At 44.8% G+C, this 17,014-nt stretch overlaps 1 protein-coding gene across 4 annotated transcripts in view; it reads right to left on the reverse strand.

The window, feature by feature from the left end:
• LOC5509439 (inositol 1,4,5-trisphosphate receptor) overlaps window positions 1-17,014 on the reverse strand; it is a 49,813-nt gene continuing 32,799 nt past the window's right edge. For all 4 annotated transcript variants that reach the window (XM_048733191.1, XM_048733189.1, XM_048733190.1 and 1 more), the window contains 20 exons: window positions 16,874-16,982; window positions 16,207-16,515; window positions 15,516-15,744; window positions 13,126-13,249; window positions 12,352-12,505; window positions 11,777-11,980; window positions 11,426-11,536; window positions 9,964-10,059; window positions 9,347-9,454; window positions 8,800-8,922; window positions 8,418-8,610; window positions 7,392-7,514; window positions 6,210-6,382; window positions 5,737-5,901; window positions 4,887-5,079; window positions 3,325-3,539; window positions 1,927-2,092; window positions 1,324-1,484; window positions 551-712; window positions 1-152 (listed from right to left, as the gene is read on the reverse strand). In XM_048733191.1, coding sequence (XP_048589148.1) covers window positions 60-152; window positions 551-712; window positions 1,324-1,484; window positions 1,927-2,092; window positions 3,325-3,539; window positions 4,887-5,079; window positions 5,737-5,901; window positions 6,210-6,382; window positions 7,392-7,514; window positions 8,418-8,610; window positions 8,800-8,922; window positions 9,347-9,454; window positions 9,964-10,059; window positions 11,426-11,536; window positions 11,777-11,980; window positions 12,352-12,505; window positions 13,126-13,249; window positions 15,516-15,744; window positions 16,207-16,515; window positions 16,874-16,982 — 3,211 coding nt within the window. In that variant the 3' untranslated portion in view covers window positions 1-59. The remainder of the gene's footprint in view (window positions 153-550; window positions 713-1,323; window positions 1,485-1,926; window positions 2,093-3,324; window positions 3,540-4,886; window positions 5,080-5,736; window positions 5,902-6,209; window positions 6,383-7,391; window positions 7,515-8,417; window positions 8,611-8,799; window positions 8,923-9,346; window positions 9,455-9,963; window positions 10,060-11,425; window positions 11,537-11,776; window positions 11,981-12,351; window positions 12,506-13,125; window positions 13,250-15,515; window positions 15,745-16,206; window positions 16,516-16,873; window positions 16,983-17,014) is intronic.

The raw sequence follows: 17,014 nt of genomic DNA on the forward strand, positions 1-17,014 counted from the left end.
TGATTTAAGGGACATCAGGGGAACATCCCTGTTCCGGTAGCTCTCCTCGTGGTTCATGGTCAGAGCTTAAAATTGTTGGTTGGTGGAGCAGCCAGGCCGTGTTGTGGCCCAAGCAGACCCATCCTTTGCTTCTGTTTCCTTTGCTCTGTCATCTACAAATAAAATACAGTATCAAGCAGTATATAAGTATCAGCGAATTTAAGGTGGGATTCCTGTTAGGACCGAATCAATGCCTTATTTTACTAGTGGTTCACGGACGAATCCAGGATTTCAAAATGGGGGGGGGGGGGGGAGGAAGTGGTGGATAATGGCCGGATAGACTGATCAAGTAGTTCTTGGTAGGTCACTGCATAGATCTTATAGTACTTCACGCTGAATTGGATTTGCCGCGTCAAGTAGGGGAAGGAAAATAGACAGTATCTCCCGTCCCTTAGACATTTATTTCTTTAAAAAAAGTGACATCATTTATTTTCGCGAATCTTTTAAAATCGTGAAATTCGCGAAATTAAAGTGCCGCGAAATCAAGTGTAATGAGGTAGTGTTAACCGACCTGCTCCTTCAAGTCTGATAATTGTTGCGACAAGGTCTGCACTAGTTTAGTGGTGTTCTCCAGCTTGTCCTGCAGATTCCTCATCTCGTTCTGCTCGTTTCCACCCTCGTCGATGGCCAGACTCATCGCCTGCATCCTTGGAAACCAGTCAAGGTTTTTGTCCTGTGGCACGAATTGGACAAAGGCACGTGAACAAACATATTATAGGTCAATTATTCTTATTTTCGATCAAACCTAAATCTAAGCTTATATCAATAATATCACTGTTACCTTGGCAAGTATTCAGATTAAGGATAAAATCTTGTGATAGAAGATTTTAATTACAATATCACAGTATGACAACAACCGATACCACAACATCACCAACAGACCGCAATGCGATACAACCACCACCAATCAATATCATCACCATCTCAACTACGAGGGGGGGAGGGTTAAGCTATTCCTTACTTGCTCTCTGGTTTATGTTTAACGCTTCCCCTACCAGTATCAACCTTTGTCATATGGCCAACATAGCTCTCTGGTTTATGTTTAACGCTTCCCCTACCAGTATCTACCTTTGTCATATGGCTAACATAGCTCTCTGGTTTATGTCTAACCCTTCCCCTACCAGTATCTCGTTAAGGACCATACCTTTGTCATATGGCTATAATAGCTCTCTGGTTCATGTCTACCATTATCTTCTTAAAGACCATACCTTTGTCATATGGCCAACATAGCTCTGTGGTTCATGTCTAACCCTTCCCCTACCATTATCTTCTTAAAGACCATACCTTTGTCATATGGCTAACATAGCTCTCTGGTCCCGTGAATTCCGTAGGGTCCTTGACTCTGAGTAAGACGATGTAGTACAGGTAATGCCACATGTTGTGCTGGCTCTTGATGTGTTCGTCGAATGACACCGACTTGTTATCAAATGCTGATCTGTCCAAGCCTATAAATCAAGGATATGTGTCATTCATTTGAATGCTCGCTCCTGTAACCTTTAAAAACATATCAATCAGGCAGCCACCTTACTCTCTCGAAAAATGTAAAGTATCTATTTCCATTGGATAAATCCACTGAGTTTCCGAGATTCTTCCAATTAAATATAGTTATTAAAACACAAACAATGTGGCAAAGGTGTGATTTATTGACATCTTTGATGCAGCTACGCTTATAAGGAAACTGCTGGAATGGCAATTTTTATCAATTATCACAAAGTTTAAAAATCAATCCCCAGAAAACAAACAACAAGAACAACAAAATCGTGTGTTTAATCTTTTGCCTTTCACATTAATGTGGCTACCCCTAAGCTCTCAACGTATTTGATAAGATCATAGAATAGCCCTGTCCCTGATGACTATCACAATCGGCACGCCAGCTGTCCCGCTTACCGCAAATAAAGCAAGTGTTCTTTAGAACTTCTTCCTTGTTCTGTTTTTCGCTCCTGAGATCCGCGAATGTGTCTATGATGACACCAAAGATCAGGTTGAGGACGATGATGATGACGATGAAGAAGAACATGAGATCGTACACCACGCGGCCCGCAAACATCTTCTCCTAAACAGGCAACAATCAGACATACATTAATACACCACGCGGACAACAACAAGACATTCATCAATCACCTTCCTAAGAAGAGAAATAAATTAATTAAGTAAAGAAATTGGTGTAGCTAATCACTCTCATCGCAGCTAGATGCTGAATTACGAGAGCGCAGATTCAGACGTAGTCGAGTTGAAGGCAAAGGATGGCGCCTCAGGCAGCCGCCATACAACTCATGTCTGACCACGGATCACAGCTATGATAGAAATTGATTTTGTCGAGGGAGAAAAACCCTCGGAGCAAAGGTGATACCAACTAACTCAACCCACGTCGGAACGGGGAATCGAACACGAAAATCAGTGGTGAAAGGCACAGGCACTACAGAGCGACCGGGAAACCTGTGGTGAGAGTCACAGGCGCTACAGAGCGACCAGGAAACCTGTGGTGAGAGTCACAGGCACTACAGAGCGACCGGGAAACCTGTGGTGAGAGGCACAGGCACTACAGAGCGACCGGGAAACCTGTGGTGAGAAGCACAGGCACTACAGAGCGACCGGGAAACCTGTGGTGAGAGGCACAGGCACTACAGAGCAACCGGGAAACCTGTGGTGAGAGGCACAGGCACTACAGAGCAACCGGGAAACCTGTGGTGAGAGTCACAGGCACTACAGAGCGACCGGGAAACCTGTGGTGAGAGTCACAGGCACTACAGAGCGACCGGGAAACCTGTGGTGAGAGTCACAGGCACTACAGAGCGACCGGGAAACCTGTGGTGAGAGTCACAGGCACTACAGAGCGACCGGGAAACCTGTGGTGAGAGTCACAGGCACTACAGAGCGACCGGGAAACCTGTGGTGAGAGGCACAGGCACTACAGAGCAACCGGGAAACCTGTGGTGAGAGGCACAGGCACTACAGAGCGACCGGGAAACCTGTGGTGAGAGGCACAGGCACTACAGAGCGACCGGGAAACCTGTGGTGAGAGGCACAGGCACTACAGAGCCACCCCAACTGAGCCACCTGGGCTCCCCTATATCTTCTAAGTAGATCCCAAGCCCTTCCTAAGATTTCACCACAATCCATATTTTGCCTGACCGACTTCTAAGGGCATTCGTCATCCCCCTACGTTAGGTGAGTCCTTCCTAAGAGTTCCTCAAAATCCTCACCTTACCTGACCGTCTTCTAAGTACATCTGCGATCCCCCCTCCGTTATGAAAGAACTTCTTAAGAATTCTCCACAATCCTTACCTTACTTGACCGTCTTCTAAGTACATCCCCAATACCCCCTCCATTACGAAGGCCCTGGTTCAGTGTTGTCACGATGCACATGATTAGAGTGTCGCATGCTCTTTCCTTCACGCTCTCTCCCCCTTCCCCTCCCGAAGAGGCTGCAGACGCCACCCCTGAGAGCGTGACGGAGGGGTCACACCTATCGTCCCCTGACATACAAAACTGGGGACTTCCTGCAATTAATAAAAATCAAACGAGTATCACCATGAGCTGAGAACCGGGTAACAAAGTAAATGTACCTTTGGGGTAAAATGCATCAAATTTGTCTTATTTGGGATAAGGGCGGTGGTAGGGGAGATGGGTGGGATAAGGGTTGTAGTAGGGGAGTGGGCCGGGATAAGGGTGGTAGGGAAATGGCTGGGATAAGGGTTGTAGTTGGGGAAATGGGTGGGATAAGGGTTGTAGTAGGGGAAATGGCTGGGATAAGGGTTGTAGTTGGGGAAATGGGTGGGATAAGGGTTGTAGTTGGGGAGATGGCTGGGATAAGGGTTGTAGTAGGGGAAATGGGTGGGATAAGGGTGGTAGTAGGGGAGATGGCTGGGATAAGGGTTGTAGTAGGGGAGATGGCTGGGATAAGGGTTGTAGTAGGGGAGATGGCTGGGATAAGGGTTGTAGTAGGGGGATGGTTGGGATAAGGGTTGTAGTAGGGGGGATGGTTGGGATAAGGGTTGTAGTAGGGAGATGGCTGGGATAAGGGTTGTAGTAGGGGAGATGGCTGGGATAAGGGTTGTAGTAGGGGAGATGGCTGGGATAAGGGTTGTAGTAGGGGAGATGGCTGGGATAAGGGTTGTAGTAGGGGAGATGGCTGGGATAAGGGTTGTAGTAGGGGAAATGGGTGGGATAAGGGTTGTAGTAGGGGAGATGGTTGGGATAAGGGTTGTAGTAGGGGAGATGGGTGGGATAAGGGTTGTAGTAGGGGAGATGGGTGGGATAAGGGTTGTAGCTGGGGAGATGGCTGGGATAAGGGTTGTAGTAGGGGCGATGGCTGGGATAAGGGTTGTAGTAGGGGAAATGGGTGGGATAAAGGTTGTAGTAGGGGAGATGGCTGGGATAAGGGTTGTAGTAGGGGAGATGGCTGGGATAAGGGTTGTAGTAGGGGAGATGGGTGGGATAAGGGTTGTAGTTGGGGAAATGGGTGGGATAAGGGTTGTAGTTGGGGAGATGGGTGGGATAAGGGTTGTAGTTGGGGAGATGGGTGGGATAAGGGTTGTAGTAGGGGATAGATAGATAGATGATAGATAGATAGATAGATAGATAGATAGATAGATAGATAGATAGATAGATAGATAGATAGATAGATAGATAGATAGATAGATAGATAGATAGATAGATAGATAGATAGATAGATAGATAGATAGATAGATAGATAGATAGATAGATAGATAGATAGATAGATAGATAGATAGATAGATAGATAGATAGATAGATAGATAGATAGATAGATAGATAGATAGATAGATAGATGGATAAGGTTGGTAGTAAGGAAGAGGGCTGGGGAAGGGTTATGAGGGGGTGCATACCGATCGAGGGTAGGGCTGGTGGAGGGTCAGTCTCGATCAAAAAGTCATCCTTGAGGAACAAGAAGCCGACGATCGAGAACATGTAGACGATGATGAGGGCTAGGATCCCTGTCAGGATGATGGAGCGACCGTTACGCGTCACGCTACGAATCACGTTTAGAAGGGTGTCTTCACGGAAGATCACGTCTAGAAGCTGAAAGTAGAGAAAAGGATAAATACGTACATATAGTACGTGCATGACTGTGATCGTTACGACAATGTGGAAAGTAAGAAGGTTGTGATTGCCATGACAGTATGCAAGTTAACAAGCTGATGATCTCTACGGCAGTATGTGCATAGCTAGACACGCTTGTTTTCGTTAACGAGGTATCCAAATTAAACAATGCGCTCATGATCGCTTTGTCAGTATAAAAAATGGTGTAAGACATAGAGTTTGTAATAGGCTAATAACAATGAAAAATCACGTGACTTTTTGCGTAACAAATACACGCCAAAATAAACCCCTGAAATGGCTTCGCCCGTCACGACGGAGAGGGACAAAAATTTAGATCTTCAAATAATAAAAATAAGCCTTTTCTGACAAAGAAAATACTAGCTGATTTGTTAGCGCTAAATGGGTTGCTTTTTGTTTTGTTATTTTGCCCTAAAAACCTAAGCGCGAGTTTGCTACCCAAAAAGTCTAGTGAATCCTTCGTGCCTTCGTCGCCTAATGTTATAAAAAACAGGTCTCACTTCCACTACCAGATAGAAGAACGCAAGTACAGAGAGGCTTACGATCGTTATGAGACAATCCACACTTGTTAGCAAATTATGCGTTCAGTTGTTAGCATAATGTATTCCCTTTACTCACCAACACAGAGTAGAAGAATGTATGCACGGTGAGACCGAGCACGCCGAACCCAAAGTACGTAAGGTGGAGAATGAGCTCTTTGTCGGTGAGAATGCGTCGCACACCATACTGAAACGTACCACGATTACCCACGAAGCTTACCACGGAGATGGCTTTGTTGATAACCTTAAATACAGGAACACGTTACAAAAAAAGGGCGGGTTTGAAGGGGTGTGTAGGTTAATGGGGGGGGGGGTTAAGGTTTGGAAAGCCTATATCTTTGGAGTGTAGGGGTTTCATTAGGCCCCGGCGGCCGGCGGCTATTTTCCACCGAGCGCCGGCTACTTTTTTCATAAACTTGTACTTGTAAACAGAAGAACGCTCATAACAAAGAATGCATTGTTGATAAATAGTAGAACAGAAAAGCAGACAAGATGGGAAGGGCTATTCTGAGCGTGGGCTAAATGACTTACTGATGACTGTTTGTTACTCACATTAGCAAGGCCGAGTATTCTGAGCGTGGGCTCAAGGCCGAGAGAGAAGATCAATCTAAGGATGGTGGAGCCGACGAACGTGCGAATGCCTGACGGACGCGGGAAGGTGATGATGATGGCGAACGAGACGAGCATGGCAAGCCACACCAGGATGGACAGGCGGGGGTCCAGGTCTGATGGGGAATGAGGACAATCAAACTTCGGCGCGATTTAACATACTCAAACGTCGGCGATATTGAACACACTCAAACTTCGGCGAGATTAAACACACTCAAACTTCGGCGAGATTGAACACACTCAAACTTCGGCGAGATTAAACACACTCAAACTTCGGCGAGATTGAACACACTCAAACTTCGGCGAGATTGAACACACTCAAACTTCGGCGAGATTGAACACCTTTAAACTTCTGCGAGATAAAACACACTAAAACTTCGGCGAGATTGAACACACTCAAACTTCGGCGAGATTGAACACACTCAAACGTCGGCGGGATTGAACACACTCAAACGTCGGCGACGTTGAACACACTCAAACTTCGGCGAGATTAAAAACACACTCTACCTTCGGCGAGATTGAACACACTCAAACTTCGGCGAGATTAAACACACAAAATTCGGCGAGATTAAACACACTCAAACTTCGGCGAGATTAAACACACTTAAACTTCGGCGAGATTAAACACACTCAAACTTTGGCGAGATTGAACACAATCAAACTTCGGCGAGATTGAACACACTTAAACTTTGGCGAGATTGAACACACTCAAACTTCGAAGAGATTAAACACACTCAAACTTCGGCGAGATTCAACACACTCAAACTTCGGCGAGATTGAACACACTCAAACTACTGCGAGCTTAAACACACTCAAACTTCAGCAAGGTTAAACACAGCTTTGTTTTTGGTTTGAATATTCTTTTTAAGAAACTCTCATTTACCTGATACTTTAGAAATGGGTGGATTGAATTTCACAGTGATTAAAGTGGGTTTATTTAATAACTGTGTCACAGTTTATCCAACTGGGTTGGATCAACGGACCGAAATACTAAATGCCTCGATAGTGGGTGACTACGGCGTGGTTACTTTGTGGTCTCTATGGTCATATATGGCTGCTATGTGTTTACTATGGTTGCTATGTGGTTTCTATGACTACTGTCTGGTTACTACGGTTATCACGCACCTCCCGGTCCGTCCGAGAATGGATAGAAGAAGCCAACGAGTAGATTGATGAGGACGGCGAAATTGATGGATATTTGTTCCCACAAGCTCAGACGACTACTGAGGCCGAACAGCAACCGGTGTTCTACAGAGATAGAGACAAACAGGGGGTGTTACTAGGCAAGGACGAGTTGAAAACAAAATACTCCCGCTTTTTGAATTTTAAGAAAGTTCAACCTGCTCAAGGCAACAAATGAAGCGTCAGATGAACATTAATAATAAACAATTTGATTTTCCTGGTTTGGCTTGAATATGCGACTTACCCAAGAAATTCGTGACGTCACGAGTGGCAAATTCAAGCAAAAAAAACAAACAAACACACAGATGGCAGCGCCCGTCACGCAAGAGAGCGACGAAAAAATAACAATTCTTTCAATGATAATAAGCTCTTTTTGACTAAGAAACTTTCTGGCCTGAACCTTCAGAGGTCTAAACAGCAGACGAAGACAGACCTTCAGAGGTCTATGCAAACAGCAGACGTAGTCAGACCTTCAGAGGTCTATGAAACAACAGACGTAGACAGACCTTCAGATGTCTATGCAAACAACAAAGTAAATAGACCTTTAGACGTCTATGCAAACAACAGACGTAGACAGACATTCAGAAGTCTATAAAACAACAGACGTAGACAGACCTTCATAAGTCTATGCAAACAACAGACGTAGTCAGACCTTCAGAGGTCTATGCAAACAGCAGACGTAGACAGACCTTCAGAAGTCTATAAAACAACAGACGTAGACAGACCTTCATAGGTCTATGCAAACAACAGACGTAGTCAGACCTTCAGAGGTCTATGCAAACAGCAGACGTAGATAGACCTTCAGATGTCTATGCAAACAACAGACGTAGATAGACCTTCAGAGGTCTATGAAACAATAGATGTAGACAGACCTTCAGAGGTCTATGCAAACAGCAGACGTAGATAGACCTTCAGACGTCTATGCAAACAACAGACGTAGATAGACCTTCAGAGGTTGACGATGCTCACCTCGTAGTTTTTTCTGCCACTGCATTTCCTGGAAAAGGTCCTCAGTGCGGTGGAAGAAGTCGGACACTTTGCTGTTCTGGTCGTCCCGCTCGCATGTTGCATACACATTGATCTTGCTTTCATCCGTCAGGAACTCGCAGATCTGAGGCACGGGGAACACGATCTGCTCCATGGTGCGGTCCTGGCGAACAATCTGGAACAACAACCAAAGAAAGCAATTAATTATTGCCATAGGCATTTTGGTGTCATACTAGTCCCAAATTGGTTGTCAGCTTCGCTATGATGTCGAGGAAACCTCCCCCGATCGAAAAGGACACAGGACCTGGCAAATGCATAGGCTGGCTAGCAAATCAGAAACAGACCTTGTTAAATGTTTTGTTACCTCGATCTGAGCCGTGTTTTTGGCGTAGTATTCTAGCGCGCTGTCGCCGTGGATCTGTTCCATCTCAAACTCTGTGTGCGTGAGCTTGAGTAGACTTGCCAGCTCCTTGTTGTGCTGAGATAGCTGTGATAGATTACAAGAGATTAGACCATGAAACCGTGTATGCACGAATAAGAAACGAAGAATGCAGGAATACGAAACGAATACATCACGACTATGAGAAAAACAATGATATGATTACTCCGCGATCATGACACGACCCCAAACCGATCACGAAATTATGATCACGATCACGATTATGGCACGACTATGATACCTTTACAATACGATAACTGCATGACTATGGCTCGATAATAAAAAAAAAAAACTGCATGAGTATAAAATGATCTTCGCGCGAGTAAGAAGATTAGGGAACGGTCACAACTCGACTATTAAACGAGTGCAACAATATCACGAAACAACAGCTGACACGAATGCAACGTAATGAGACTAACACGCCGCTCTAGAAGCTAATAAACAATTCTTTTATAAAGGAATGGTGTCAGACCTGCGTGGCGAGTAAGTAAATGTTGTGTCCAACGTCGCGGGCGGACACCTCTGAATCGTCTTCCTCCACCATGTCATCTTGCTGGTATGCTTGCTTGCACACGTCAACCTTTGAAAGACGGCAACGTATCAGTAGGACTAGAAAGACTACAGAAGTAGAAAAAAAACTGTGGTGGTCTGCGCACGCGTTGAAGGAATATGAAACTATATTTTAACAAGTTTAACGTTTTACAGCACCTTGAAAACAGAGTTGTTTTGCTGGTGGAATACCCCTTTTGCGTCTTTTACCCTGACAAAAACTAGTGCTCGAAAAGTCTAACAAAAGACACTAAACTTATAAGGCGTGTGAGTATCGTACGACATACAAAACACCAATCCCACAACCCAAGTACGCATGTGCCATATAATCAGGTAAGAGAAAGGTAAAGAGCTGTTGGGTAACACGACAAATATTCTCACTCTTTGTCCTCGCTATCATTGCGTGGAGAAAAATTGTCGGGAAAGGGGATAGGGGTTCAAGGTACCCCGTATACTTCTATTAAGGAAGGAGACAAGGGGGAAAGGGTTTGACATTATCCCCTCTATACTACGAGTAAGGATTTCTAAGAGATCGCTCACCAGCTGTTTTGGCGTCATGTTGTACAGGATTCGCTCCGCATTCTCACTGTCATGACGACTCTCCATAACGGCCAGAAGGGTCTTGGACGCCGTATTCTAAGAAAAGAGGAACCTCGATATCATGATCACCTCAACTATCGTGTAACAACGACAAAACAGAGAATTCAAAATAGGAACTTCATAAGGGTTAATTTGAGGGTGTTTAGAACACCAAATAATCGCCGAACAACACCATATAATCAAAAAAACACTTAACAATTAACTTACAACATCCAATAATTGCCTAAGAACAACCTATAATCATCTTAGAACACCAAATAATAACCTCACAACATCCAATAGTCACCTTACAACATCCAATAGTCACCTTACAACATCCAATAGTCACCTTACAACATCCAATAGTCACCTCACAACATCCAATAGTCACCTTACAACATCCAATAGTCACCTTACAACATCCAATAGTCACCTCACAACATCCAATAGTCACCTTACAACATCCAATAGTCACCTTACAACACCAGATAACCACCTGATGATTTAAACGTTGAGTACACGCAAAAGCCCAAATGCAAACGGCTAAAGCCCAAATACAAACGGCAAAAGCCCAAATGCAAACGGCTAAAGCCCAAATACAAACGGCAAAAGCCCAAATGCAAACGGCAAAAGCCTAAATGCTAACGGCAAAAGCCCAAATGCTAACGGCGAAAGCCCAAATGCAAACGGCAAAAGTCCAAATGCAAACGGCAAAAGCCCAAATGCAAACGGCAAAAGTCAAAATGCCAAACGGCAAAAGCCCAAATGCAAACGGCAAAAGCCCAAATGTAAACGGCAAAAGCCCAAATGTAAACGGCAAAAGCCCAAATACAAACGGCAAAAGCCCAAATGTAGACGGCAAAAGCCCAAATGTAAACGGCAAAAGCCCAAATGCAAACGGCAAAAGCCCAAATGCAAACGGCAAAAGCCCAAATCTAAACGGCAAAAGCCCAAATGTACACGGCAAAAGCCCGAATGTAAACGGCAAAAGCCCGAATGTAAACGGCAAAAGCCCAAATGTAAACGGCAAAAGCCCAAATGTAAACGGCAAAAGCCCAATTGTAAACGGCAAAAGCCCAAATGCAAACGGCTAAAGCCCTAATGTAAACGGCAAAAGCCCAAATGCAAACGGAAAAAGCCCAAATGTAAACGGAAAAAGCCCACATGTGAACGGCAAAAGCCCAAATACAAACGGCAAAAGCCCAAATACAAACGGCAAAAGCCCAAATGTAGACGGCAAAAGCCCAAATGTAAACGGCAAAAGCCCAAATGTAAACGGCAAAAGCCCGAATGTAAACGACTAAAGCTCCTTGCACTGTCCCGCTGGGCTGGGTGTTTTGCCAGCAATGTTGGCACTTTTTTTATGGGGCTTCAAATCACCTTTTTAAATATACACATCTATTTTTGTAGTACAGTCACTCACCTTAAGCTCTAACACTAGGTCCATCCTTTGCTTGCCAAGTGGGTTGATGTCATTCAACACCAGCGCGATAATAATGTCGATCCCGTTGGACTCGTGCCGGGCAATGGCGTCCTGCCAACGGATCAGTGCAGGCATTTCAATGCTACCATCAAATGCTAACTTCAATCCCCGATGCTTACATTTTAACACTTATGAGGGCATTCAAGAGCTTCGTTTTACCAGTGTTTGCAACATGTATATCCTAATATCCCACTGTTATCCTCACATGCTTACAGCAATGCCTGGTTACAACAGCATATAGTGGCGCCAAACCAAACCAATTCCCAGGACAACATTTCTGGTTCTTCTTACCTGGTTATCATGGCATGGCCCTTGGCAGTATTCCGTCAGACTTTCCAGACACTGGTTAATCAGCTCCACATTGTTTTCGTTGATATACAGGCCCAGTAGTCCCAGGCCCCCGGACGTGCTCCCGCAGATACAGTCCAGGAACTGTAGAGTCTCGTGTACCAGGTTGTAGTTTGCCTTGTTGTTGTCTTGACGGCGGATATAGTTCTATGGTAGGGTAAGCACAGGTGTGTTAGATTTGCTGTCTCTAAAAAAAGGATTCAGCTAACAAGGGACCATGCTCGGATGCAACCTATATTCGACAATGTGTGATTCCAGAGAAGCCCCCACCCCCGCCTCCCCTCCAAAAAAACATAGAGGGGATTGGAAATTGTGCGTGGTTGGAATCTTTTAAGGATAAAATTGGAAATTGTGGGTGGTTGGAATCTTTTAAGGGTAAAATTGTCAGGGGTATTAGCCCCTTCTTTTCATTCAAACTCGTATTTCGGCAAAATTCTAGGGAAGGAATTCCATGGAGAGGGGTGTGAAAAAAATCCCCTACCAGGAATTACGGGGCCTCTATCAGAGTAACTGCCTACCTGTAGGTCCCTGTTGTGGTTCTCACACAGTAGCTGTAGGAATCTGAGGATTGGTTTCATAGCGATCACTTCTGGTGCCATTGACTTGGAGTCATTCTTGTTAGACACACCCCCCGAGATGCCATGCAGGTCCAAACTACCACCAGGTACAAACCTACAGGGATGGGGAACAACGGTATGCAATTGTAATCAAATCAGCTTTGTATTTTCTTGGCATCGTATCAGTACAGAAATAGACTGTTGAGCAGATGTCCCCGAAAGGCTCTTAATATGGGGAGTTTACTGTAGATGGTTTGACATAGAGATGCTACGGGTGTCCTCAATAGCCAGGGTTAAAGCCGCATTGTTACCAGTTTACTTCCGGAGGTTCGACGGAAACCTCAACCGTTTAAAGACAAAAGAATATACTAGAATCCGTAATATTTAACAGGCCATCCGCTCTAAATTATCAATCACATCCTCAAAGAAACTTCCAATAGACACTCTGCTTTCAATATTTTGAAATATTTTTCGCGTTTTCCGTTAAAATCATCGGATATTGTTAGGTAATCGACCGGAAGTAAACTGGTGACAATGCGGCTTTAAGTGTGGACTATAGGAAAAACAGCTTCTCGTGTTTGTTATAGTTAACTGTGAAAAGTGTGTTCCAAAGGTAAAAGCAAGAGTAAACAATAGACTTTTTAAAAGATATGCTCTGAGATCTGTAATAACAAGAGTTAACTATGTGAACTAGTTTCAATTCACACTTGTCTCACTATTAAGCTGGCTTGGTACCTTGGTGTCTCTGTCTCTGTGTCCGGGTCTCGGCTTCGCCGCACGGCTAAGTAAGCTTTGTTCGTGTGTGCCGCAGCATCCATCAACTGCTCCCTAATCTCTTCACTAACACCAGTCAATGAGCCTGTGGACAACCGATATCACTGTCAACACCCGACACTAGACAGCCAATAATTGATACTAGACACCAAATAACCGACACTAGACAACCAATAACCGACACTAGACAACCAATAACCGACACTAGACAACCAATAACCGACACTAGACAACCAATAACCGACACTAGACAACCAATAACAGACACGAGACAGCCAATAACCCGGATTAGAGAGAAAATAAGCACCTAACAAATTCACTTCAGTAACACCTGTCAAAGTGCGTGTAACCGACATCAAGAAGTCATTAACCAATACTACACTGTCAACAGTCAACATCAGAAAGAACATAACAAACAATAAAAAATCACAAGCACCCGTCAGACAGTCAAAATACAACATCAGATTTAACCATAACTTATCGATGCTTGTCGCAATTCAAACAGACCACCTTCTCCGATTCCTACTCTAGCCCCTATCTATTAACATTCAAACTGAGCACCTCCGATTCCTACTCTAGCCCCTATCTATTAACATTCAAACTGAGCACCTTCTCCGATTCCTACTCTAGCCCCTATCTATTAACATTCAAACTGAGCACCTTCTCCGATTCCTACTCTAGCCCCTATCTATTAACATTCAAACTGAGCACCTTCTCCGATTCCTACTCTAGCCCCTATCTATTAACATTCAAACTGAGCACCTTCTCCGATTCCTACTCTAGCCCCTATCTATTAACATTCAAACTGAGCACCTTCTCCGATTCCTACTCTAGCCCCTATCTATTAACATTCAAACTGAGCACCTTCTCCGATTCCTACTCTAGCCCCTATCTATTAACATTCAAACTGAGCACCTTCTCCGATTCCTACTCTAGCCCCTATCTATTAACATTCAAACTGAGCACCTTCTCCGATTCCTACTCTAGCCCCTATCTATTAACATTCAAACTGAGCACCTTCTCCGATTCCTACTCTAGCCCCTATATATTAACATTCAAACTGTACACCTTCTCCGATTCCTACTCTAGCCACTATCTATTTACCTTCTTTCACTCCCACTCCAACCCATAACATACAACACCCTCTTTCAAAGTGACCCTCTACCCACTACCATTCCTCCACTTCTTACCAAGCCTCTTACATACATCCCTTCCTACCCACCTACACCAAACCCCCTATCTCCTCCTATAACTCCCACTCCAGTCCCATACATACACCCCTTCCTACCTACCTACACCAAACCCCCTACCTCCTCCTATAACTCCCACTCCAGTCACATACATACACCTTTCCTACCTACCTACACCAAACCCCCTACCTCCTCCTATAACTCCCACTCCAGTCCCATACATACACCCCTTCCTACCCACCTAACACAAAACCCCCTACCTCCTCCTATAACTCCCACTCCAGTCCCATACATACACCCCTTCCTACCTACCTACACCAAACCCCCTACCTCCTCCTATAACTCCCACTCCAGTCCCATACATACACCCCTTCCTACCTACCTACACCAAACCCCCTACCTCCTCCTATAACTCCCACTCCAGTCCCATACATACACCTTTCCTACCTACCTACACCAAACCCCCTACCTCCTCCTATAACTCCCACTCCAGTCCCATACATACACCCCTTCCTACCCACCTAACACAAAACCCCCTACCTCCTCCTATAACTCCCACTCCAGTCCCATACATACACCCCTTCCTACCTACCTACACCAAACCCCCTACCTCCTCCTATAACTCCCACTCCAGTCCCATACATACACCTTTCCTACCTACCTACACCAAACCCCCTACCTCCTCCTATAACTCCCACTCCAGTCCCATACATACACCCCTTCCTACCCACCTAACACAAAACCCCCTACCTCCTCCTATAACTCCCACTCCAGTCCCATACATACACCCCTTCCTACCTACCTACACCAAACCCCCTACCTCCTCCTATAACTCCCACTCCAGTCCCATACATACACCTTTCCTACCTACCTACACCAAACCCCCTACCTCCTCCTATAACTCCCACTCCAGTCCCATACATACACCCCTTCCTACCCACCTAACACAAAACCCCCTACCTCCTCCTATAACTCCCACTCCAGTCCCATACATACACCCCTTCCTTCAAAGTTACCGCCTCCTCCTACCCACTACCATTCCTCTACTTCTTACCAAGCCTCATACATACATCCCTTCCTACCCACCTACACCAAACCCCCTAGACATACTCCTATAACTCCCACTCCAGTCCCATACATACACCCCTTCCCTTCTCTCACCGCTGGATAACGTGTCTCTCCGGCCACCCAGGAAATTTCCTCGCCTCAGTTCCTCTGCCTTGCTTGACGTCTCTTTCTCGCTCTTTTTACTGACGCTCTGTGTTGTGTCAGATGTCTGCACCGTGATGTTCGCTTTTATTTCGGCCGCAGCGTCAGTCATCCGCTCCATCATGTAATTAAAGAAGCCTTCGCAAAGCTTGTCTGTCAGGAACCGATGCAGGAACGATTTCTACAATGAAGCATGAAGGCATGAGGTATATTCATTCCAGAGAAGTGCAACAGTAGTAGAACGCAGAAATAGAGGTTTTGGTGGCATTCATTATCTCACATCGAGGAGATAGAACTGGATTAAAGATTGTAGTCGTTGGTTTCGGGATTGCAACAGACAGATGCGACAGACAGATGCAAGCACAAACTTAATTTGTTACCAGTCGATTCATTGTCTCTTAGTGTCTCAGCTTGTATTTGTACACAGCCACCCTAGTCAGTCGTTATTATTTTTATTTAATAGAAGACAAATCATGTGAGGATATCTCGAAATAACCATCTAAAATCAAAGTTTCATACCTGAACCTGAATTTCAATAAAAGTATCACAATAGCTTCCCTACATCAGCCGATGAAAATGGTTGCTTTTATACACTTAGTACTTCACTAAATGGTGACAGACAGATACTTTACAGACATTTTACCTGTATCACACCATTCCCTCCTTCAAGCAGCGCAATCGCCAGTTCCATAATTTCCTGAAATATCCTATGGTTGGGTGTGGCCACGATCAGGTCTATGATCAGATCGGACGTCCCACATGCGTCCAGATGACACTGCATCTCAAAGAGCGTGACGCCCGCGCGTGACAGAAGGGTAGCACCGGGTCCGGAGTTGCAGGACTGACTGGACGTCTTTCTGGACAGGCGTTCCCTGGAGCGTTTTTTGTCACGTGTCATGGCGTAGTTGGCGCCGTAGTAGCGTTTTAGAAGGGATACCCTGAGAGTCTCTCCCTGGGAGATAAGTAAAGCGGTAAGAAAAAAAAATAAAACACCCATGATACTGAAGCGCCTGCAAGGAATCTAATAGGGTGTTATAAGTATAATTATCAGCTTAACGTAAAAGTCAAAGCTTACACACATTAAGTCCTATACTCTATATTCTCTTAAGTTTTGTGGTATTTTTGTGTTTATAACTTGCAATTTGAATTAAATTCAAAGCGATAAAGCAGAAACAAAAATACCATTTTCACAGTCAGATCTTTTTACTCAACCAACGCGCAAGTGATGGAATTCCTGTTGACTTATTATTTATGGAAAGGGCAGCGAGGGGCGGCGTAACAATGAAAAAGTTAATCATACACAAACTAACCTTTTCTCCGAAGTCTGTGTCACGTGCCATCATTGCCTTTAGCGTCTGTAAGACCCGGATGCAGAGGACTTCGTTGTCTTGCAGCAATCGCTTGGTGTGGTTCACAAGTCTGCGGAAATATAAGAGGAAATAGGTAATTAG

This window comes from Nematostella vectensis, chromosome 10 (genome assembly GCF_932526225.1).
Source record: "Nematostella vectensis chromosome 10, jaNemVect1.1, whole genome shotgun sequence".
NCBI lineage: Eukaryota > Metazoa > Cnidaria > Anthozoa > Actiniaria > Edwardsiidae > Nematostella > Nematostella vectensis.